The sequence below is a fragment of the Lissotriton vulgaris genome, chromosome 4_1, assembly GCF_964263255.1.
Source record: "Lissotriton vulgaris chromosome 4_1, aLisVul1.2, whole genome shotgun sequence".
Taxonomy (NCBI): Eukaryota; Metazoa; Chordata; class Amphibia; order Caudata; family Salamandridae; genus Lissotriton; species Lissotriton vulgaris.
Genome location: NC_141691.1, coordinates 1,863,941,554 through 1,863,967,216, shown reverse-complemented (window position 1 = coordinate 1,863,967,216; position 25,663 = coordinate 1,863,941,554). Strand labels below are relative to the sequence as shown.

Sequence of the window (25,663 nt, the reverse complement as noted above, 5' to 3'; positions counted from 1 at the left end):
GAGGGGGGCGGGAACAAAATAAGCAGATGTTCCAGCCTGTAGAAAGAAAAAACAAGTGTGGCCGGGGCCGGACACACGGACAGCGGGGCGGGAACGTGCAGAAGGACAACGGGAGGGGGGGCGGGAACGTGCATAAGGACAGCGGGGGGGGCGGGAAAACACGGACAGCGGGAGGGGGGCGGAAAAGGCACAGACAGCAGGAGGGGGGCGGGAACGGCAAACGGCAACAAAAAGCACTCACCTGGACTTCTTCCGGCGGCGGTCGGCCTGGAATGAAGAAAACAAACCTAAAAAAAATTTTTTTAAAAACAACCCGCCCACCGCCGAGATGACGCGCACAGAGGGGCGGAGAGGGAAGAAATCGCAGGAACGCCCACGAATCTGGTCCGGCCATGACGGACAGATCTCTGTTCCAATGGCTAGCCTCCATTTATGGAGCTAGCCAATGGAACAGAGAGGCGGTGACCAAGCCACATACTGTTCTCATTAGGTTTTCACCTTTGTGAAAAGCTGCGTGTGCAGCTTTCACTTAGGCAAAACCTAAAAAAGACCCACTCTTCAGTGAAACTGTGTATATTACACAAGAAGGACTGCCCTTCTGTCAAAATCCTGACCTGCTGTCAGAGGAGGAGACTGGTCCTGTACCCTTCATCCCAGGCAAACTGAGTGACTCCAAGGGCTAATTAGCTGGGCTCCTGTTCTGGGACACAACAAGCTCCAGAGGTCTCCCTGCAACTGACCTGCTGCAATGGACCTGCAACTTGACCTGCCTGAGCCCTGCTGGCCTCTGCTAGAGTGAGATCCAGATTGCAAAGTGGTGCCTCCCATGTCCTGGACCTTTAGTGTGTCATCAGCTGAGCTTGTCCTAAAATAAAAGGAGAAATCTCGAAGTCCTGTGCTCTTCACGACCGGGACCGTCCACGCCAAAATCTTGCCGCTTTCGCAAGTTCTAGGGAGCCCAACTCTTCGCACTACAGCTACCACCAGCAACGAAAGCTCTGCACTTCATGCTATTGCATCAACAGCCTGAAGTGACCGCCAACAGGAATCTCCAGCAACGACCATCTTCAAGGTTCAGTCTCCTCTTCGTGCTACATCGATGACCATCCACAACTCTCTCCCTGTTCCTCACAGCCTCCTCCACCATTAATAGAACTCTTCATGCTGGACTTTAAAGGTTAACTCTTTCAGTGGGACTAACCTGGTCCCTGTATCTGTCCCGCGCTCAATCGTGGTTGGCCTGAATTTGTGACTTCCCCTGGACGGGCATAACCAGATAACTGCGGGTGGCACTTTGTGCTTTTGGGTGCTGTACTTACCATAAATCTTTGAAACGGCATATCTCTGCTTTTACGGATTAACTTTTTGTTGCTTTGGTGTCAAACAATTTATTACATTTTACTCTTTTTCTAATTTGTAGTGGGTTTTTTCTTGTATTGTTTTTTTACTGTATTACTGTTTGTGTGCTGCATAAATACTTTAGACATTGCCTCTAAGTTAAGCCTGACTGCTTTTGTGCATAGCTTAGACATGGGTTAATTTAGTGATTTTTTGTGGTTCACCCTGATCATGTGGCTGTTGCTTCAGAAGGACTCACATCCCCTCAATCAACAACCCAATTTCTAACAGGCTTTTTAACTTCCTGGAAGACTATGATGCCAATATCCTTGTAAATTGTGCACTGTTATTGAATATTAAATCTGTATCACTCACGCTAAGTAAAGCCACCTAGAGCATCTCACTGGGGCTTTAAGAACTGTTGGTAAGAATGGCCACTCAAACGCCACTGTGTAGCTTGATACAAACAAAACACATACAAGCTCAATGACAAATTACACACTTTAGATTAAGCCACATGCAACTAACCCCGGAAGGTTAAATAAACACTCAAAGGAAAATTCAACCCTAATTTCTTGAATTCCCTAGCTAGAATTTTGGCAAAATTAGCTGTCCAGAAGGAACATGGGGACATGAAGAAGAAGATGAGACCACAAAGCAATAAATTGTAAGTATAGTGTAATCCACATTGATTTTGTGTCCAATTTTCTAGAGAACCATTTCATCATCATCTTGTAAACAGATGTCTTCCCAACATGAACAAGCAAGAGAATACATTGCCAGACACACATCAATATATTAAAAGCAGAACACTTTAAAAACATATTTGAATGTCTAATAACCACAAAAAAAGTGTACACAGATTTTTGTTCTGTCAAATTGTACCTTATTTACTTCTTGGGTCAATGCCTGGACATTGTATATGTTCAGGCTACCATCTTCCATTACAGATGCAATATAACGCCCGTTTGGACTAATTGATGATGTGCTGATCCCCTCATCATGGCTGCCAATATCAAATAGGACTTTGTAGGTTTCTATGTTGATAAAGCGCATTATACCATCTTGACTTAATACTCCAAGAACCTAAAATAAGAATTGGATATTTTGTCATTAAACCTGATTAAGAATAAAATAACATGAAGTTTGTGTTTTGCACTTTAAAATCATGAAGTTCTTTAATCAATATTAACAAGTATATGGCCCAGTCTTACCAAAAAAGTGGATAAAATAAAAAATCATTTGATATTTCTAAATGCCACTTGAGTTACTGGAAGTGTTCATTCTGCTGAAGTGTGACTAATAGGCTGACAAATATCAATAAACAGCACAACAGAAAATATACACTATTGTAAGCGCTTGCAGGAAGTCTGATGACGACAGATATTTGAAAAAGATAACCAGCAGTAGCACTGAGGTGAATATGCGTTAAACCCTGCCTACATTACTTTGTGGAAGTGGCTGTAAACGAAGAAAAAGTTAATTATTTGTTACAAATGCATTCCATATGAGGATTTTGTGGAAGGCTGTCAGAAGAAGCCATTATCAATAGCCATTAATAATAAAACTGGTTTCATTATCTCGCTATTCCACCAAAGCGGGGGTGGCAGGGATTCAGGAAAACCCTGCACAAACTCCATATCTAAACAGTATCTCCCAAAGACTGTTGCAACCTGCATCAATAGGGGGCTAGCAACGTCCCAATGGATCCTGCATTTCTGGATAAAGAAACCTCACCCAATCTTTTGTCACATTTTACATCATCGACAACCTAACCTTATCCTGGTAAAGCGGTACTACCTGGACAGACTCTACCTTCTTCTGGAGGAAGTTCCGAATAGCAACATTGGACAGGAAAAGAGATCCAGAAGCTATTACCTTATGGATAAGCCCAAAATGTTTTCCATTAAGGGTTCCAAGCAAAGATTAAAAAAAGAGGAGAGGCCGTCCAGTGAGTTCTTTGACTAATGCATCGTAGGAAGTGCCTAAATGTTCTGCCCTTCTTTAGGGCTGTACTTGATCCGGACCGGACTAATATATACTCTCACGCACACAAGGCCTTGATTAGGGAACAATGACATTTCTCACTGGATCATGAGTATGTGATTTGTGTAATCCAAGGAAACATAAAAACAATGAGCGTAATCATCCTAATATTTCATGCACCCCAAATATGAAAGTAATCAAGAAAATTGCGCCAATGCGCCATTGTGACAAAAGGTGAAGACACTGCAAAAAAGAAGTGGGAATAGTATAAGTACTCTAGCTAGAAAAACCTTTGCCATTCTACTTACCCTGAATGTTGGTTATGTCTTCCTGGTTACGAGGAGGAGCATCCCCTGAAGTCACACTCTTAAGTAGGTAGAAAGATTATTAGTCAATAGCAGCTGATGCTAGTGGTCTGAGCTACAATAAACTGGTGAAAATATTCTAAAAAAGAACATTCCACACAGGTGGGAGTTCTAAAAAATGTGAGAGGAAATCATTACTGTGGTATACCTCTTAAGAAAAATAAGGGAATATCTTTCAGCTGTATCACACAGCTGGAATAGGGAATTTTACAGATAAAAACAAATTTAGTTTGTTACATACCCCTTCAATATTGTTTGTCAGTGCTACATCAGACTTATCTCAGTTTGCCTTGATAGTGGCGTTAATCTTGTTTTTTGTTTTTTAATTTCTTGGTTTATGTTTTAAGGGGCATTATCCCGAAATAAACCTTTTCTACTACTACTCAGTTTTATTTATGGAAAATTAAAATGAAGCATAGAAAATCAGTTGTTGCTGGAAAGTTGCCTTATAATGCTTAAAGTTTCAAAGTTCTTACATCACTAATACTTTCTGTTCATCCAAGGCCATACGTCCTTTTCTTAAAGGCATGTAATGATGTGCGCCTTCTGATGCTAACCACTTCTCTGATTCATGAAGAGTAAGGTCATACTCGCAAAGTGTGTACTGACTTTGTATTGATTGATCACGCACGCAACACTTATACTTTTTTAGGTCTCGCCTTTTCCATTCCGCAGGAATGGAAAATGGAGAGAATTCAAGTGCTCAAAATACTCGTCAAACGAAGGCTTTTTTCTGTGTGGTTTTCTTCGAGTTCACGTGAATCACGTGACCAAACAAGCACGCGCATCAGCCTCCCTCCCTCCCTCCTAATTGCATTTTTTCACAGCCGCCACCACAACAAAGGGCTTCTCCCAGCGTGCGCTCTGCGGCTTCTCCTCCCCTAATTAATCATGGCTAGCCGGCCGTACTTTTAGTTTCCCGGCCACTCTTGTTATTTTTTTTTTTTAATGGGGGTTGCTCCATGTTTTCCATGTTGCTCCGCCACTCCCTCAGTGTTGTGCTTGCCCTTGTGTGCTTCACCTCCCACGCATTGCTTTTTTCCCTGTGTGCTTCTACCCGTTCCGCGTTGCTCTCTTTCTCCTGTGTGCTTCTGTTCTCTCTCGCCCTGCTTGTCCAGCCGCCATCCTCTATGATCTTTCCCGCACCAGTACTTTACGTGTTACTTCTGAGCCCAGCTTTCGTTATTTCCCTCCACCCGCCTTAAAAAAAAAAGCTTTGCCACTGCTTTATTTTTCTTTATTTACGAGTACAACTTGGATCAGTAAATGAAAAAAAAAGAAAACTTCACACGCACGCTGTAGGTGCATTCATGTGTTGTGCTTTTACCTACAAAATTACACAGCTGCTGCGACTGCATATTAGCATCTTTATTTTAATGGGGGGGGGGGGGCCTCTTTATCCATGCTGCACAACATCGCTAAACAAGCATTGGCATGTGTTTAGTTATCCAGCACAATATCCTTGGTGCAACAACATCAACTGTTGCATGGCTAAACACTTATAAGGTACAAGGTTTAGCCATGCAACAGCTGATGTTGCATCAAGGATATTGTTCTGCAAAACTAAATAATTATAAGGTCCCAAAAGCGAGACCTATTCTTTCTCTCACTCTGTAATGCTCCTTCCCCTCCCGACGCCAGCCAATGCTTTACTACAATTGTGAAAGCTTTCCAGAAAACAGTAGCCAGATGCCCGTGCTAATGTGACCCTACGATTAATATCGGAGGCTTCTTGGAACAGTTTATTTTAAACAGTATATTTAAAGCCTTGCCGTGTTTGTCTGTTTGCTTAGTTGATTTATATATGACTACTGTGCTGCTGGGCCACTAAAAGCACTGCAGCACTGTAAATATATATAAATACGAAAAATGTTTAGTGAAATTCAGAAAGTACAGACAGTCACAATAAAAACAGCAGACAGTGTGCCTCAGCGGGTGCACGAGAAGCTTACGCTTTCTAGGATAAGCTCCTATTTTACAGAGATTCTTATCAGGTGAAAGCAGAGAAACGTTACAAGGTCCTTCCGGTTGGCAGATGTCCACTCATATTCCAGAGCTAAGGGCTGCATTCCATGGGCCCGACACTACTCGGACCTACTCAGAACCCCCGCTGTGCTCTTGGACTGATGCTTGTAAGACAGCTCGGTAATTAGAACGCTCGCCACGGACATCGGCGGTCAACCGAATGGCATGAATTTGAATCCTGGTGAGTCCAACTCAGCCTGCCACCCTTCTCTGGGAGACAAATGGAGTGCTTTAACACTGGATAATAATACGAAGTTTGGTTTACGATTTGAAATATTTGTTTTATGGGTTGAGCCATAATAGGACAAATATTTACTTATGGTTAGGTATGTAGGTGTTAGTACAGCACATTGCAAATGAAGGCCACTTCTGAGCGTGGGGTTGAGTCCCACACGCTCTTAGATGACCCCAAATGGGTTCAAAATCCTCATTAAGCCATTGCCCAGTTCCTGTATTGGATACAGCGTGGGTTAGATTACACACATTGTCAGTTCATCGTTCTGTAATTGAAATTAGATTTTGCTTCTCCCGCCCCAGGCAATCCAGCTATACTTGTTTCTTTAAGAGCTGGTACTGGTTGCTGCACCTACTTATTGCCCTCCTTCCGTCACAATGGTAAACGACTGACTGTCGGGGAGGACTTTATACGCCTGGAATTTGCTAATTTGTTCATCAGGTATGCACAGCTGCGTTGGTGCGAGGACTGCAACGTCATACATGGGCGCCAGCCGTGAAGAGGCTTGGGAATGGTTCAATTGGTCCCTGTGTGTCGTGAAGGGCACGAGTACTGCCCCATGTAAATTTTAGAGCAGCCCGGAGAAGTAAAAAGAGAAAACACCTGCCCCTTTCTTCCTTACTAAGGATATTTCCCTGCCCCTCCCAAGGATGAACGAGAAAAAAAGTATTCTGATAGGGAATTTTTGCGTTTAGTCAAAATTAGAATAGAAGTATCCCTAACGAGTTATGCAAGTTGTGCTTGCAGCAATGGGTGATCTCATGGTAAGGTGACAAACCTGAAAATTGTGTTTTACGTATTGGTAGGAACTTCGCTACCACATCTAAAACATATGTGTTCTATTGGTGTTGATCCAATTGTAATTGGGACCAAGGTATCTCATAATTAAGGCCCCTACGGTGTGGTCCCAAACAGTATATCCCGCGCTGCTCAGATTTAACCAGTGACAATTTCATGTTAGAACTGTATGCAGGTATTTGCTCAGTCACATACCAGCCAAATTCATTCTCACAGTCCAGCGTCAACAAAATGTTGTTAATTTTGTTATTCAATGTATAGATAATTTTACTATAGTCTTTTTGCCTCCAATGGTGCCGCAATGTTCATTAATATGTGTCTTCACTTTTTTGGAAGTTATGCCAATATATTTTAGCTTACATGGTCATTAAATTAGGTACATCACATTCATTGAGTTATTTACTATTTGTGTGTCATTTCAAAACGTCTGGCATTGTCAAATGTAGGTCCAGCTCCTTCCTTGCTTTTGCGAAGATACAGAAATTGCATTTTCCACAGAGAAAATGGGCGGTAACAGGTGGAAGTTCCAACAATTTTCTTTCAGTTCCTCTTTCTTTCGTTTGTTTAAGTTTAGTGTGTACCAAACTATCCCACATGCTCTTTTCTTAAAAGGGAACATAGGTTCCTCAAAATCCAGAGTGCCTGATAATAAGTCTCCAATTGATGTTGATTTTTTTTTTTTTTTACATGATTGGATTAGGGACTCTATATAGCCAGACAAATCAAACTTATCTGTTGATTTCTCTTGAAGGTTTGTAGGCGCTGTTCCCTATTCAGTTTTTTACTTTGCTGTGGATTCTTTTTGAATATTTTGTTCTCTAGAAGCTTGGTACACATTTTTTTACGCTTCTCAAAGTTTTTCCTGTCAGTTATTTTCCTTTTTAATGTCATGAATTGCCCAAACGGTAAGTTTTCCCTCAGGGAGCACAGCTGTAAACAGTAAAATCATAACATATTACTTCTGATCCTAGCACGTCATCACATGGGAAGATTCACAAATCTAAGAAGGAAAGTTCCCAAGTGTTGGTCTGCCGGTGGAACTTTACCAATTTCTATACCCAGACCCCAGGATCAGGAGTGGGTGAATTATATCAGTAGTTTGGGGCATGGAGCATGGCACCTGCCAAGGGGGCCCGCTCTCGCCACTCCTTTTTACTTTGGTGTTAAACCCGTTCGCGATAGCGGGACCCAAGAGACTGGGGAATTACAATTGGAGACTCCACATACTTAATATTCCTCTATTTGATTAGGCCCGGTTGTACTTGAAACAACAGAGGGAGTCAGTTCCAAAGTTACTGACCTACCTAGATGAATTGAGCGTCCCGGCATGCCTAAGACCACCCATGCCTGGAAATAACTCTCCCTTGCTGGCGTCGCATATTTATGACATCAAGGAGCTCGACAAGCACAGCAGTGAGGTGGAGCAAGCAGAGTTCAGGTAAGTGTTGCAAGACTGGGCTATTTCCCGCACAAATGGACAACATTTTTCCTATTTGTGCGAGGAAAACCCACACCTGGAGGATGGCTACTTTTTGGGGATGCATTAGCCCATTGTGTGCAAATTTGTAGCTGGGGGCAGCGCCAAAACTCATCTTGAACATGATGATGACAAATTGTGTTGTCAGTAGGACAGCACAATTAGATAAAGGCCAGCAGTGATTCGGCGAATGAGCATGAAGCGCATAGCTGGAGTATGATGGACGCTTGGACACAAGTCACTCACTGAAGTTCCTATACACATAGGCTGCTGCCTAACCCAGCAGCATGTGTGAGTGAAACTGCAGGTGCACCTGCTGCAATGCGTTGCCAGACACTGTAGCGAACTGGTGTGGTGGGTGTACAGTCTGTGGGTCACAGGGCCGTCAATTTTGTAGCATGTGATAGCACTACTAATGACGGCTCTGGCAATAATATTTGGCCAGCCAGTGCGGCATCCTTCAAGATTAGCGGTCACCCGCCACACGGTCACTTGGCGCTGGCGGTGGTGGACTCAGTTTCTAGAGTCAGGATTTGTTAGCATGTCACACTGTCACTCTTTTGTCACTGTACTAGAGAAAAAGTAACTGACTGAGTGTGACCAACGTGGCAATAGACTTCAAGAGTCCCACTTTGGGACACTGATGGAAGGCGGAAAACAGCCCCCAGTAAGCAGAGAGGCAGAAAGATAGAGGATGTTGATGAGGGTGGAGGATCACACAAGGAGGGCTGTGAATGAAAAGGAAGTAGCACTAATAGGGGAATGTTATTTAGGAGAAAGGCGCATCTGCTCCTAAATCTTGTGTCAACCCCCCAGTGCTATGTAAATTCCCACCAAAGCCAATGTGAATCCCCTGAATATTGTGAATCCCTCTAAATACAATGAAAGGCTCTCATAAATACTGTGTCAAGCCAGCCTAATTGCTGCATGTCCCCACCTAAATTACACAGAGCCCTGCATGCGTGCACCCCTTCTTAATGCTGCGTGATATCACTGTGCATACTCGGTCAACCGATTTGACTCTCCCCTCAACAGCCCTCCCCCATCCAGTGTACACGCTCCAGATTCGGTGCCAACCGTCCCCAAACTCTCTACTTATCACCTGAACCCCTATTCGGAGAATAGAACATTTTAGGTTCTGTACTTAATTAAATATACCTTGTGTGTAGCACTCAGGAGAAGTATTTGACGCTCGTTCTCTAATACCAATGATTACCTAGTGACATTCCTCTGAATTTCTTAAAAAGTAATGTATTGGGCAGCCAGGGGGTAGCCTGCCCGAGGGCATCTTAGTGGCTTATTACACATACAGTTCCACTCAAGGAGCATACACAATCCTGGTCAGCAGGCGGATTATATCCGTAAGCATTCTATTCACAAGATGAGTAATCCACTGGCAGATGTATCTATCAGAAGAACAAGTTGCTTAGCTTCGATAACGCTTTTTCTGATGGATACAGTATCTGCCTGTGGATCCCTCACCTTATGAATTACCCCATGCAAAGCATTCCATGGAAACTTTTCTCCATAGCTCTCCCACTTTGACGAGAACGTCACATTGGAACGGCTCCGCATGCGACTTCGCATAATGTCATTAGAGCCATAAGAAGACCTCGTTGGCGTACTGATGTCAGTTCCACTCATTTATTTTAGCCTTCGAGGCAAACAGTTGACACGACAACCTTTCTACAAGTATACACAGTTTATAAAAACCAAGAAAGAAACTGAAATTCTAAAACATAGACATTTCCTAGTGACAAGCATCACATCATTTAAAAAAAACATAATAAAATACATGAATAACATGTCAACTGTTTTTCTGTATAAACAGGCAGGCAACGGGGAGGTGGGTGGGTCAGTGAGGAATCCACAGGCAGATACTGTATCCACCAGAAAAAGCATTACCAAAGGTAAATAACTTGTTCTACTGATTGATACATCTACCTGTGAATTCATCACCTTATGAATAGAATCCCCCAGCAGTCCAGCTCTCGGAAGAGGGTGCCTGCCTACCTATACCAAATAATCTTGCAGCACAGAACGTGCAAAGTGGCTGTCCCTCCTCACCTGCGAGTCCAAGCAATAGTGCTTCCAAAACGTGTGGAGGGAGGCCCAAGATGCCGCCTTGCAGATGTCTACAACAGGGACACCTCCAGCCAAAGCTGAAGACTTAGCTCTGGTGGAATGAGCTCGAATACCTTCAGGAGGCTCCTTGTTGGCCAAGGCGTAGCAGATCTTAATGCAGAGGATGATCCACTTTGACAGCGTTCTCTTGTGGACAGCCTTGCCCTTCATTTTGCCCAAATATCCAATGAAGAGTTGGTCGTCCAACCTAAAGTCCTGTCCAGGTAGAAGCTGAACGCCCTCTTGGGGTTCAGGTGGGTAAGTCTCTCCTCCACCTTTGAAGGATGAGGGGGAGGATAGAAAGTGGGTAAAGTGATTGATTTCCCCAGGTGAAAGGGAGTGACCACCTTAGGCAGGAAGGCAACTCTGGTTGTAAGAACCATCATATCTGCATGAAATGGGGTAAAAGGGGGCTTGGAAATAAGGGCCTGCAGCTCACTAACCCTCCTAGCAGAAGTGATTTGAATCAGGAATATTGTGTTAAACGCTAAGAATTTCAAGGGACAACTATGGAAGAGTTCAAAGGAAGACCCCATCAGAAAAGTAAGAACTAAATTAAAATCCCACTGAGGCATGATAAAGGGAGTGGTGAGGAAACCTATTTAGTGTGTCCCTTCTGAATCTCATGACTATGGGAGATTTAAATAAGGAGGGTTGGTCAGGCAAACAGAGAAAAGCCGACAAGGCAGGCAAGTAGCCTTTAACAGTAGCAATAGCATAACCCTGTGGCGTCAGGGAAAGAGAGAAGCTCAGAGTATCAGCCAACTGGGCACGCAATAGATCAACTGACCTCTCTCCACACCACTTTACAAACTTGACCCACCTACCAGATAGACAGATTTGGTGGAGTGTCTTCTGGCTGATACAATAACATCCATCACATCTGGCGGGAGAGAGAAAGAGTTCAGGTTCCCCCGTTAATTCTCCAGGCAGCCCTTATGACCCCTGTCCGCCACAAACTTTCAAGACAATTCTTTTAACAACCTCTGTTGCCACTCCAGTAAGAAGAATTATCAACGATTCCTTAACTACTGGAAAATTTTCAGAAGAACTCAAAAAAGTCATACAAACGCCCTTTAATGAAGAAAACAAACTTGGACCCGCTGAACCCTGACAACTACAGAACCCATTACAAATGGACTGTTCCTGGGCACATTGATAGAAAGAGCAGCGTTCGCCCAGATGTCCCAATTCATTGAAGAGAATGATATACTTTCAGACTTCCAAACAGGATTCCGTCCGGGAAGAGGCACTGAATCTGCCCTCCTTGCCATCTGGGATGACCTAAAGAATACAGTTGACCGCAACGGGGTTGCTGCGCTACTCCTCTTGGACCTCTCAGCTGCCTTTGACACGGTTGACCATAACACTCTGAAACAAAGACTCTATGAAGCCGGCATAGAGGGAACTGCTTTAGACTGGATCGCGTCCTACCTTCTAAACAGAACTAATGTAATCCAAACCATACCTTTCTCGTCCAAACTGTACTCCACAAAAGCAGGGGTCCCTCAAGGTTCTATCATCTCGCCCATGCTTTTCAACATCTACATGAAGTCTTTACCAGTACTGATCAATAAATTTCACCTCACGTGCTACAACTATGCAGAGACATTATGAAGGGGGGTAGACCCCAAGCAGTCACGGGGACCTGGGCGTCAAGTAGTAAATGTATAGAGGGGTCCCCGTGGAAGGGAAAATATTTCTGCACAGACAATGAAAAATTCAAAAAGAACTAAGATAGTACTCAAAAGACAAGGATGTTGTCATTTATTCAACAACAACACATTAAACAATTTAAAGCAATGTTTGTGATCATTTATAGATGAAAACGAGAAATCAAAAGTTTGAAAGGGCCCCCTTTCAAACTTTTGATTTCTCGTTTTCATCTATAAATGATCACAAACATTGCTTTAAATTGTTTAATGTGTTGTTGTTGAATAAATGACAACATCCTTGTCTTTTGAGTACTATCTTAGTTCTTTTTGAATTTTTCATTGTCTGTGCAGAAATATTTTCCCTTCCACGGGGACCCCTCTATACATTTACTACAACTATGCAGAGGACACGAAAATACTCCTTCAACTGGAATGCCCCAAAGACATTGGAAAATCACCAATTTTCAGCTGTCTCAGAGCCGTGGATCAGTGGATAACCTGGAGCCATCTCAAATTGAATGCTTCAAAAACTGAAATACTGACGTGTGGCGATTGGAAACATTACAACCCGCTTGCTGCATGCCTGATGAACTGGGATCACTGCCTAAAGTATCGAAGGAAGTAAGAAACCTCGGAATGACCATGGACTCCAAGCTGTCGATGAATGCCCAAGTAGATAAACTAGCAACATCAAGCTTTGCTACTATAAAAACACGGCAACTAATTTTCCCTCATTTGAGATTTCCACACAAGGTCCAAGCTACCATCTCCCTTGTTCTGTCCAAACTCGATTACACCAAAAGCCTCTACCACGGATCACCTTTAACGACCATGAAAAGACTACAACAGATTCAGATCTCGGTTGTCAGACTACTCTTGCATATCAAACCGCGAGACCACATCTCCCCTGCTTTGAATGCCCTGCATTGGTTACCGTTTGCCAAAAGATCCACGTTCAAGCTGCTTTGTATCACCCACAAAGCAATACATGGAATGGGACCGCTCTTCATCAGAAATAAAATCACCAAACACATTCAACAAAGGAAAGTCCGCCCTAAAGGAGCATATCGCCTCAAAATCCCACCATACAAGAAAAAAATCCATGGGTGGCACATCCTTCTCTGTTCAAGCACCAAACTATGGAATTTTTTACCCCCAACATAAGGTCCACCAACAACCACCTTATCTTCAGAAAACTACTCATGATTTGGCTCTTCCCCACATAAGCACAATACGTAAACAGAAATTTACAGCATATCCCTCTGTATACAGGCATTTTTTTACTATAGATATGTACCTATCTTTGTGTATTACTTTGTATAAATAATAATAATAAATGAATAAAAATCATCTTTGGTCTACATGTACATACTTCCATTGTGCATCTATGTACTTTCCATGTACTTGGATCTGTGTGTCTGTTACTTTTCCCCTGAAAAAGCATATCCAATGCACTACCCTATTTCTCATCCTGTGCCTCGATCAATATCTTTAATCTACATATACTTACCTCCTTTATATATCTATATACTTTCAATGTAATTATGGATCTATATATTTATCACTTTCTTCTAATTTAGCATTTCCAATGCACTACCCTATTTCTCAGCCTATACTTCGCTCAATATATCTTCTAACCCAACCTTCGGACTCATCTCAAACTTCTTCTACTACTCCTTCCAATGCACTACCCTATCTCTCATCCTATACATCTATCAATATATCCTATACATCGAATCTCTCATTTATCCCAAACCCCATACCACTACTATGATTGCCAAAATAACCCTTTCTAGACTCTCTCCTACTCTACCCCTCCTTGCATCATCTGACACCTCTTTTACTATACTGATTCCCTAACACAAACCTTTCTAAACTCTTTGCTCTGAGTCCTCCCCTCCAAAACTCTTTTACTCATCCAAAAGCCTCCTCCTATTGCTAAGACCTAAAAGAACAAAAGAAAATTCACTCTTATCTCTCCACTATCATTTTCAATCGAAATTAACAGACTAACATGTTCACTTCTCAAATTCCATATTAAACTATACTGACATACTACCCAAATAACTGAATAACATATCCACTACTCAAATTACTTCATATTTTTTTACTATACTAATTTTCAACAGGAATCCTTTATGGGTTCCGGAGTGGCGTGCTACTCGCCAGAAAAGCGCCTTAACACCCATCAGGGGTAACAAGTGCTATATGAATGCAAATCTATCTTCCCCTTTAATCCCTCCGCTATCTTTCTCAGTCCAAGTAGCTGACTAATATCCACCACTGAAATTACTTCAAATTTCACCATATTAATTCACCACTAATCCTTTGTAGGCTTCCTGAAAAGCGTGCGTCAACAAGCTCTACATAAATACAAACCTTTTTCCTCCTCTATCCTTCTGCTGTCATTCCAAATCCAAATAACTGACTAATTTATCCACCACTTAAAATGTACTCGCATGTTTCACTATACAAATTCAACACTAATCCTCTATGGGTCCCGGAGTAGCGTGCTACCCGCTGAAAAAGCGCTTTGACGCCTCGTCAGGGGTAGTAAGCGCTATATAAATGCAATTACAATACAAGAAAATAAAATACAATGTGCAAGTTCTGGAAATGGGGATGTAGAACCTGCTCCTGCGACTGCGATAGGAGGTCTGCGCCTGAGAGGGAGACCGAGCTGAGGGTGCGATGAGAGGTAAAGGAGGTCTGTGTACCACACCCTACTTGGCCAATCCGGGGCGATCATTATGACTTGGGCCCGGTCTTGTCGAATCGACCTCAGAACTAGAGGAATCAATGGTATGGGGGGACGGGGGCACGTAAAGAAGCTCTGAGCCCCAATCTAACTGAAACGCACCCCATAACACTCCCCGCGTCAGATACTGGAGACTGCAGAATGACAGGGAGTGCGCATTTTCTTGAGTGGCAAATAGATCCAAACGAGGAAACCCACACACACTGAAAATGCAATGTACTACCTGCAGATGGAAACTCCACTCTTGATCGCCTGTGTACTGCCGACTGAGAAAGTCAGCACGAACATTTGGCACTGCAGTCAGAGGATTCGCAGTCACGCAAATCTGATAGTTCTGAGCACAGATCCAGAGTCGCAGAGCCTCCCTGCAGAGACAATACGACCCTACTCCTCCCTGTTTGTTGATGTACAACATCGCGGTATTGTTGTTTGTAAGGACCTGACCTGACTGACCGCGAATAGAAGGCAGGAAAGCTTTTAGAGCCAAAGGTATCACCCGCAATCCCTGATGATTGATGTGAAACAATCTTCCTCTGGAGACCAAAGGCCTTTGACCTCCAGATCCCCTAGATTAGCTCCCCATCACATAGTGAAAGCATCCGTTATCAATGTGGCCACCGGAGAAGGAGGTGGAAACGGCTTCCCTTGAAACGGGTTGTCCGAAACACTCCACCACAACAGCTTCACTGCAGTGTCTCTGAAGATTCTGACCACCTCTTTGAGATCTCCGTTGTGTTGAAACCACTGTCTGCAGAGGCACCACTGGAGGGCCCTCAAGTGCCAGTGTGCATGGTTGACCAACAGTATGCAAGAAGCGAACAGACCAAGCAGGCGCAAGACCTTCTAGACTGGAACAACTGCTCAATTCTGAAAAAGTGGAATCATAGGCTGAATGTCTTAAATCCTCTGTAGAGGCGGGAAGTCATGACTCACTGTAGTGTCCAGTACTGTTCCTAAGAACAGGTCGCATTGAGAGGGCAGCAGGTGAGATTTCCCAAGACGAACAAATGACGCGTTGTTACTTGAAAATGATATAGCACCATCTCCAGCGACTTTGCTTTGAGCAGCCAGTCATCTAGATAGAGAAAAACCAGGAATCCCCGATCTTGGAGATGTGCTGCTACCACCGTCACCACCTACGTGAAGACCCAAGGTGTGGATATAAGACTGAAAGGAAGGACTGCAAACTGGTAGTGTTGAGATCCCACTGTAAAACGGAGATACTCCGATGAGACTTCAGGATGGGTATGTGAAAATAAGCATCCTGCAAATTTATCTACACCATCCAATCTTCCTGCTGCAACGCCAGAAGAACCCGAGCCAGGGTCAACATCTTAAATTTCTCCTACTTGAGGTATAAATTCAAGACCCAGAGGTCTAGGATCGGCCTCAGCCAACTGTCCTTTTTGGGAATCAGGAAGCACAGGAAGTAGCATCCCTGACCCCTTTCCTGCTCCGGAACCACCTTTACTGCACCTTTCTGCAGCAAAGATAGACCCTCCTGTTGTAGAAGCAACAGGTGTTCCTCTGAGCACCACCCATGGCGAGGGGGTAAAGGAGGGGAGAAACTCCTGGAAGTAAAGGGCATACCCATTTTCTAGGATACCCAAAACCTAGAGTTCTGAAGTAACAGACCTCCAATTTCGCATGAAATGTGATAGCCGTCCTCCCATGGGACCAACATGCTCTAGGATGGAGGATCTAGAGATGCTTCCCTGCTGTACCAGTTGGAGGGACGGGAGAGGGAGGATGAGGAGAAGACGACTTGGTGCTGTGCTGTGCCTTGCAGAAGACCTCTACATTTTTCTCTGTACGACCTGTACAGAGGGTTCGCCTGTTGCTGCTGTTGCGATTGCTGCCGCTGCTGTTGTTGTGACAGCTGCTGTTGTTTGGCTTGAAAGAAAGGAGTTCTGCCAAACTCACAAAATCTGCAGTACCCCAAACTTCTGGGCTTGAAATGAAGATGCAACGATTTTGCTGTGGCTCTACTGTCTTTAAAGCGATGTAGCGCTTAGTCCGCTTTGGCACCAAAAAGAAGAGAGACATCAAAAGGCAAGTCTAAAAGGGTGTCCTGAACATCAGATCAAAACCCAGACCCCCCCTTAGCCAGGTGTGCCACCTCGTTGCCACCGGGGAACCCATAACTATGTGACAGAGTCTGCAGTATCAAGTCCTGACTGAATGACTTGACGGGCTGCAGCTTGGGTGTCTGATAGAACTTCTGGAAAATGTCCCTGAACATCCTCCGGATGATTGGGGAGCAACCTCCTTTGCCGAATCCATCAGAGCGTGGATATAGCAGCCATGTTGCAATTGTTGATTTCAGAGCCAAACTGGCCGAAGAAAACACTTTCTTTGCTGACTGCTAGATACTCTTGGATTCCCTATCTGCAGGCATAGACAGGAAAGAGCCTGCAGACTGTTTAGTAGAGCATGATGTCTGGACTACTAAGATCTCAGGAGATGGGTGTGTGGAAAGGAAAGCAAGATCTCTAGGAGCCACCTTATATCTCCTTGCAACCAATATGGACACCACAGAGGCAGTCATTGGCTTCTACCACACCTCTAAAATGGGCTCAGTCAAAGCCTCATTAAAGGGAAGACAAGGTTCCAAAGCAGAAGAATGAGAATGAAGCACTTCTGTTAAAATATTGGATCAAAGCTCTGCAGTAGGTAACAATAAATTCAGTAGATCTCGCGGCCTTTCTTATTATAGAGTGGTAAGAGGAAACCTCCTGCTATGGGAGACTTTTCGGTGAAGAGAGCTCCCATTCAGGAGAAGTGTCAAATCCACTTGCCTCCTGCCGTCCCTCAAATTCCTGCCTGGGGGTCAACAATCTCACCCTCTTCAGCCTTTTCCTGCTGCCCCTGATATTCTTCCTCCTCCAGCAGCCTCTGTGCCTCCCTTCTGGATCTCACCTTGAGACCAGAGTCGGCGGCGCCAGGCACGGCACCGGTGACTTCGGGACTGGCGTCAATGGAGGCGCCACAGGAATAGGCGATGGCACCAGGTGAATCTGAGTCGGCGCCGGACCGGCGCCAAACGACGCTGGAGAAGACCCATCAAGCGACACTCTTTCATCCAGGGATTGCAACGGCATCAAGAACTTTGGTGTCGGGGGAGGCCAACTCCCCGGGGCCCTTGGCATGAAATGCTTAAAAGGTGCCTGTGTGAAGTGAGGTGGCAATCCTCCAAGGTTAATGAAAGCATCCCATGGAGCCAATCGGCGCACTAGCAAGGTTAGCTGCTCTGGCAAACATGCCAAACATCGCATTTTAGGAAATGTGAAGGATCGTACCTGGAGCCGGAAAGGGTGGATATGCATCCGGTACCACTGGTTCAGAGACCGCTTGAGGAGGCAGTCTGATTGGGTCCAGTAGCAGAGCCCGAGACTCTGGAGCTGGGCGTTTAATGGCCGTAGGCAAAGGTGTTGCTTCTCTGGGCGCCGGTGAGACTCTCGGAGCCGGAGAATGTGCCAGAGTCACCTGAGGCGAAGGGGAAGGAGAGACTTCATCCTTGCGGAGATTTCGGAGTATCAAAGACTTCGACTTCGGTGTTTTATCCTTCGACAACCGACGTCTGGATCCTTGGCGCTGCTTCTTTTTGTGCTTACTCGACGACTTTGAGGTATGCGGAGTCAGCGGCTTGGACTTGGATCTTGACCTCCTTCAGCTCCTTTTCTGATTTTTCGCCCTGGCCATAAACAGCTCGATTTATTTGGCTGCTTTTTTAACATGGTGACTAGACTGCAGGGTAAAGAGTGCTTTATCTAGGAGCATACACGAAAGGTTAGTACAACCTGTTACAGTATTCACTTCATTGTATAGTATAATGCAGTGCGCCGTCTCACTGTGACAAAAGGGTGTGTTTGATTAACCTTTTAGCAACATCTTTATTTTTCGTTGCCAGAGTGGCGTCTCCTTTGGTCCAGGCGCAACCCTTCATTGATGCTCCGTAGCAGAGCTTGGTATGCTTGATTGGCTCCAGGCAGGGTGTTTTTGCAAGTCCTGCTACATGTTTGTCCCCTTCCATCCCTCTTGCCCCATCCACCCTCTGGCCCTAGGCAGAGATCGTCACTGCCCAGGATAGAAAACATCTCCCCTGCCCTCCACATGTTTTGTGGGGGGGCAGACCGGACGACCTGCCTGTAGTAGCGTCTGCAAAAACCACAGTTGATGGACAGAATGTAGAACAATGTCTTATACTCACCCCAGTACAAAGATCTGGGCCTAAAAAATCTTTTTTTGCACTCCACACCACCCTAGGTCAGACAATGGCTATATGCAAATCAGCCTTGACCCTGTGCCTCATGGGAACAGTCCAGCCCGAAATACCAAGCCATGTCTTTTCTAGACCGGAATCAAGCATCCAAGGACCGGTTTCTGGCTATCGGCCTTCTTCAGCCTGGATAGCTTGACTCCAGTGATGTGGAGAGCCTGGGACTCACGTCTGAGCATACCCAGCACACTCGGGGTGAAAATTGCAAAAACCACAGTTGATGGACAGAATGTAGAACAATGTCTTATGTCAATGTCAATGCGTCTGAGCAGCATTTGCGATGTCCCAGTGCTTCTCAATGCATACGTTGACTCTGGAGGTCGGTCTCTGGCCTGTAACTAAGCAGTTTCAGGTGGGCAAGCACCATACACAGTAGCAGTACGAACTGCTTATATGCTACCATTTGCGTTGCCAGCAGCAGAAGTGAGAACTGCAGTGCTGAGAACAGCTGACACTCTGTGCCCGCAATAATAAACAGGTCTTTAAAAAAGTAATATAAGAGTAGCACTGTGCATTAATTTTGATGTATATTCTTCCTTTGTTTGTCTAAATAATTATCTTGAATGGTATTCTTGGCACAAACAATTAATATTCTTTGTCTTAATCAATAGCACTTGCTTAAACTTTGGCCATTTATGCATGCAAAAGAAATTCAACTAAAGTTATTTTCAAAATTATTCTCATATTACACTGCAGCAGTTGCGTTCGGAGAAAGGCTGGTTAAAACAAGTTAAGGAAAAAGAAACATGCATGAAGAAAGCACTTGAAAGACATCATCTTTAGAGGGAAGGGACACACACGGAGGAGGCAGAGGAGTTAGAAAGGTAATGAGAAACAAAAAGAGGAGGATGGTGGGATAAGAGAGGAGAGCAGAATATTCATAGAAACGCTAAAGATTAAAAAAGGACCAATTTTAGGAAAGGAAACTAAGATACACAAGGAGCAGTGAGAGGAATGTGATGGCAGGAGAGACATACTTAGTAGAAAACCAGAAAGATGGTGAGGGAGGCAAGACTGGTAAAAGGAGCAGAGACTGACAGATAACAGGGTGGAGAGAAGAAAAGACAAAGGAAACAAAAGCTATAAAAGCAGCAAGAGGGAGAAGATGGAGAGGAAAAATGGAAAGGGGCGACCATTCGGTCCCCCCGAACGTATGGTGGAGTAGCACGATCCCCCCGGGAAGCCATCTTGGGCGGGAGGCGAGCCTCGGCTGGTATGCCCGAAGCGGCGTAGCCGGGGCGCGCCTTTTTCCCGCCCTGGAGTGGGCTGGCCCAGACACTGACGCGGCCGGCCACGCCCTTTGGGGCAGGCAGGGGCGGGTGTACGCCCGCCCTGAAGACGGATAAAAGGAGCAACAAGCCAAGAAAGCATTCTCTTGTTCCTGTGCTCTGAAGCTGCACCTCCTCGCTGCACGTGAGCTCGAGACGGAACGAAGAGCCAATTTTGAGCGTTGTAATCTTTCTTGTTTATTTTACAGATACTCTGTCGGAAAATGCCTAAGAAGGCGGGAAAGAGAATGACTACCGACCAGATGCTGCGGGTTCTCATGAAGGAGGTGACCGACCTAAAGAAACGAATGGCGGATAAAGAGGAGGAAGGGGGGCCGAAACGTCCTCTGGCAGGAACAGCTCCGGGTGGAAAAGGCAAGAGGCCCAGAAAGGGGGCAGCAGGGGGAGACGTCCCAGTTCCCTGTAACCCAAGTGAGGCACCCATTCCTGTGCCGGAGGAAGGGAATCCGATTCCCGTGGTGGTCACCCCCGTGTCCGGAGAGGATATGCCGCCCGAGCTGGCAGCACAATTAGCAGCGTGGTTGGGTAATGGTAGCAAGGGCGCCACGGCTGACGACGCGCAGGTGTTGATGAAGCAGCTGCGGGAAACAAGGGAAGCGACGAAGGCGCCATTGCCGGCTGCGGCAGTCGCAGATACAGCTTCCAGTTCAGGTAAGCGGCCTTTGCCGATTGCTAGGGATGAGTCGGCACCCTCTCGAAGGGAAAAGTTGGGTCAACATGTCCCTCTAGCTATCAAGGAGAAGATATGGGCAGGGGAGTATATAAACATCTTCTCTTTGCTTACCGATCATTATGAGATGGAGCATGTTAAGAGCCAGAAGGAGCTCATGCATCCGAGTGTTTGGCGCGCAAAGATGGCCGCCTTCAAGGTAAATGAAAACATTGGCAATTGGGGCAAAGCATGGGGGGTTTTTACATCCATTTTGGGTGAACGGAGGCCCGAATTACTGCCCGAATTGCCGATTTATCAGTCACGAATCATGGGGTATTCTGTATCACACGAGGGCAATCATTGGTTCTGTTACGATAATATTTTCAGAAAAGCGAAAGAGCATGATAGAAACTTAACTTGGGATTGTTATGATTCTGTGTCCTGGTCCAAAATGGAGGACTCTGGTATGTTGAAAGTCCCTTTAGTAGGGAGTAATGTTGGTGAATCCTCCCGCCAATATGCGGGGACGCCCTTTCGATCAGGTACGAGTAACGACAATCACTCAAGGCCAATCGGCAACACAGGTAAAAGGGGGGTATGTTGGAACTTTAACAGGGGAAAATGTACTAGGCCCCAGGGGTCATGCAAATTTAGGCACGAGTGTAGTGGGTGTGGGCAATCATCCCATCCTGAGTCCATGTGCAGAGCCAAGACTGGTGATAACGGGGGTAGAGGAGGCGCCAAACAGGTCTGACATAGTCCGAGGGGCGCCTTTACCTACTCCAATTGATACCATGGCAATGATTCCTTGGCTCAGCGAATACCCGGATCACGCTTCCGCTCGGGTGTTGCGGAACGGGTTTTCATATGGTTTCCGCATCCCAGTGGGGGAATTTCAGGGTATAGCAAAATGTAAAAACCAGATATCGGTCTTGCAGCATACGACCGTGGTACAAGAAAAGATCGGGAAAGAGGTGGCTCGAGGTCGAGTCGCCGGTCCATTTAATGTACCACCAGTGGTTAACTTTGTTTGTTCCCCTTTAGGGGTGGTCCCCAAGAAGGACCCGGGTGAGTTTCGGCTGATACATAATTTATCAGCCCCACGTGGTCTTTCCGTAAACGATGCGATAGACCCGGAAGTGTGTTCGGTGCGGTACGCATCCTTCGATGAGGCCGTAGCCATATTGAATCGCCTGGGGCCCGGGGCGCTGATGGCAAAATCTGATATCGAGTCAGCGTTCCGGTTGCTCCCGGTACATCCAGACGATCAGCGTCTTCTTGGTTTCATGTTTCAGGGTCACTATTACATGGATAAATGTATGCCGATGGGGTGCTCTATATCTTGTGCCTATTTCGAAAAGTTCAGTTGCTTCCTGCAATGGGTCTTCACAAAGAAGACGGGGTTTCACCATGTTATGCATTATCTCGATGACTTTTTGTTTCTGGGGGCAGCCGGGGATCCGGAATGTGGGCAGGCTTTGACTGCATTTTGTGTCTTGATGAATCAGTTTGGCGTGCCACTGGCACCAGGTAAGACTGTAGGTCCCTCGACTTGCCTCGAGTTTCTGGGGATCGAGCTCGATTCCGAAGAAGGTTGTTTTCGTTTACCAGGTGACAAAGTGTTAAGATTCAGGGCATCCCTGCAAATGTGTATAAGTGAGTCTAAAGTTAAGCTACATCAATTACAGCAATTGGTGGGACAATTGAATTTTGCCCTAAGAGTGATACCGATGGCCCGCCCCTTTTCTCGCTCGATCGCTCAAGCCATGGTCGGCCTGAAGGAGGGTCATCATCACACAAGGCTCTCGGCAGAGGTTCGCCAGGACATGCGCATTTGGTTGGCATTTCTGGCGGATTTCAATGGTCGAATTGTCTGGAACAAACCGGCCGTGTCCTCGGAGGAGCTGGGGCTGTGGACAGATTCGGCAGGGAGCATTGGTTTTGGTGCCATATTCGGCACTCAGTAGTCGGCACAAAAATGGCCGTCATGGTGGCATGAGAGTGGGCTGACAAGTAACATTGCTTTCCTAGAACTTTTTCCCATTCTGGTGGCCCTGAGAACTTGGCCTGAGGGATTCAGAGATCACTCTGTGGTATTCTGGTCTGATAACATGACCGTGGTTGAGTGTATCAATAGCCAGGCAGCCCGATGCAAATGGATTCTGAGATTGCTCAAGGAAATCGTATTACTATGTATGCAATTGAATGTACTATTTAGGGCAAGACATGTCCCGGGGGTGATGAACAAGGCAGCTGATGCGCTTTCTCGTTTTCGTATGCAGGCCTTCTGGGGTTTTCTGCCCACAGCGGACCCGGTGGCGGCACCCTTTCCCGAAGCTCTCTGGTCTCTCGGTGCCCCGAACTTCGTAACCTTGTGGGAGAGAGTTTAGCACCCAGGACGAAAAAGGCATATGAAGGGGCGTTCCGATCCTATTGGGCCTTTTTGGGGGCTGCTAGGGGGGAGCTTTGGGGCCAGGAAGAGTCTGTAGTAAACTTTCTGCTGTCTTTACATCGGGAAGGCAAATCAGTGGCTACGGCCCAGAGGCATCGGGCCGCCATTTCTTTTGTGGCTAGGGCTCATGGGATTCAGGACCCGACAGCGTCTTTCGTTGTGCGAAAAGCGCTACGTGGGTGGCAACGCCTTGAGGGTCGCAAAGTAGATGAAAGGCGCCCGATAGGTTTGGATAGGTTGGCCCTGTTATTATCCAGACTCCCTGCAACATGTTCGTCCCAATTTGAAACAGTGTTATTCCGAGCCGCTTTTACGCTGGCATTCCACGGGGCTATGCGGGTGAGCGAACTAGTGGCGAGGAACAAGCAGGATGTGATGGGGGGACTGTGCCGAGAGCACGTTCAGATCAGAGGGGAGACAATGACTGTCTCGTTTGTCAGGTCCAAGACCGATCAGGGTGCGATGGGTGATTGCATAATCATACAAAGGATTCCCGGGTCCTCCATGTGCCCGGTGAGTTGTGTAGAGAAATATTTAGCACAAAGGGTGGCATCATGGGGGGGGACCTTGTTGAGACACGCTGACGCCACCCCACTGACGAGGTTTCAGTTTCAGCGGGTGCTTGCGATGTCAATTACTGCTGCGGGCTTGAACCCGGGCGAGTTTGGGACCCATTCCTTTCGGATAGGGGCTGCTACAGAGGCTACAGCCAGGGGTCTGAATGTTGAACAAGTTAAACGTGTGGGGCGTTGGTCCTCCAACTGTTATAAAAGGTATGTGCGGTTGCACATGTTGTGAAGCTGTATTGATGTACTCACGCTTCTTGTTTCTGTTTGGTTTCAGTTGCGCGAGCCTACGAGGCAGGGCGAACTATGCAGTCGACCCAACACCGGGCCAGCGGTCAGACTTCACCGGCTGTGAAAAAGGAGGTGTGGGTCGTGGGCCACTCATACGTGAGGCGTGCCGCGGACGTATTCAAAGCAGGTGACATGATTCACGTGGCTGGGGAATACGGGTACAGGGTGTCCTTCTACGGAAGGGGCGGACTCTGTATTGACCAGTTTCAATCATTTTTTGAGGGTTTGCTAGGGCGGACGAGGTCACCGCCGTCTATAGTCATAGTACATCTTGGGGGCAATGATTTGGTCACCACTGGTAGACAACTTCTTCTTGAGGCAATGCTTTCCACTGTAAGTTGGTTGGCAAGGAGAGTTCCAGGGTGCACGATTGCATGGTCCCATTTGATCCCACGAAAAGTATGGCGGGGGGCTATTTCTGTTTCTGCTCTGAATCATTCGGTAAGAAAAATTAATAACAAAGTGAGTAGATTGTTCCGTTCCAATACACTGCATTTTATTTCGCATGGTTGTATTACTGGTGACAGTATGTATCTGGGGGATGGTGTTCATTTGTCCCGGGTGGGGAACAAATTACTCATAGGGGACTGTATAGCTTGGCTACAGACTTTAAGACATGACCTTTAGGTAGGAGTTTTGTGGGGGTCCGGATAGCCGGTCAACTATCCGGCCTGTGGCGGTAAGGTCATGATCGGTGAGCACTAATTGGTAGATCCCTATGAGTGGGCGTCACCCATTACGGATGGGAGCGCTCGAGGGAGGTGGCCATTGGCCCCTCAACGGGGAGGCGGTTCCTTCTAAGGATGGGCCGCCGAAAGGAAAGGAAAGGCGGTCAAGGCCCCTTCCTGGGTAGGAGGGGTTACAGCCCCCTCCTGGAGAATTTCCCGGGGCCATGTCATCTGCGACGGCAGATGTGGTAAGTTGTGTGGGGTTTGGGAGGGGGGTCTACGCTACCTTCTAGATACCTCACACGAGTCCTCGAACGACCTTTAAGTGGCGTCGAGTTTAATGGGGCCCCCATCAAGTCAAGGGAAATTGGTAGTTGCACTTGAGGTACGCCTCTGTGCGGTCGCCCCTCACAAGTGAGGGGGTCATTTCTGGTTTAGGGATCTTGACACCGGTTACGACCTTGCCGTTGGCCCTTAAACGTTAGGATGTACAATTTCAAATTGCAAGTTAATATTTTGTTGGATGTTAGTTCGGCTAGGAGAACCTTTGTATTAGAGCATATGTTAAGGTTAGCCAAACATCGCAAATGTGGTAATGAAATTGTACATAATATGAAACTGTTATTTTAATGTTTTAATTTTGTTTCATATTTTTAATAAATACGGCCGGGAGGGTCACTCCCTCCCGTCTTCCAAAAGTTCAGA

The 25,663-nt window shown here is 45.9% G+C and overlaps 1 protein-coding gene across 2 annotated transcripts in view; it reads right to left on the bottom strand.

The window, feature by feature from the left end:
• The window catches only part of TBC1D31 (TBC1 domain family member 31), a 696,792-nt gene that overhangs the window by 453,271 nt on the left and 217,858 nt on the right, over positions 1-25,663 (bottom strand). For both annotated transcript variants that reach the window (XM_086966171.1, XM_086966170.1), the window contains exon 7: positions 2,224-2,424. In XM_086966171.1, coding sequence (XP_086822297.1) covers positions 2,224-2,424 — 201 coding nt within the window. The remainder of the gene's footprint in view (positions 1-2,223; positions 2,425-25,663) is intronic.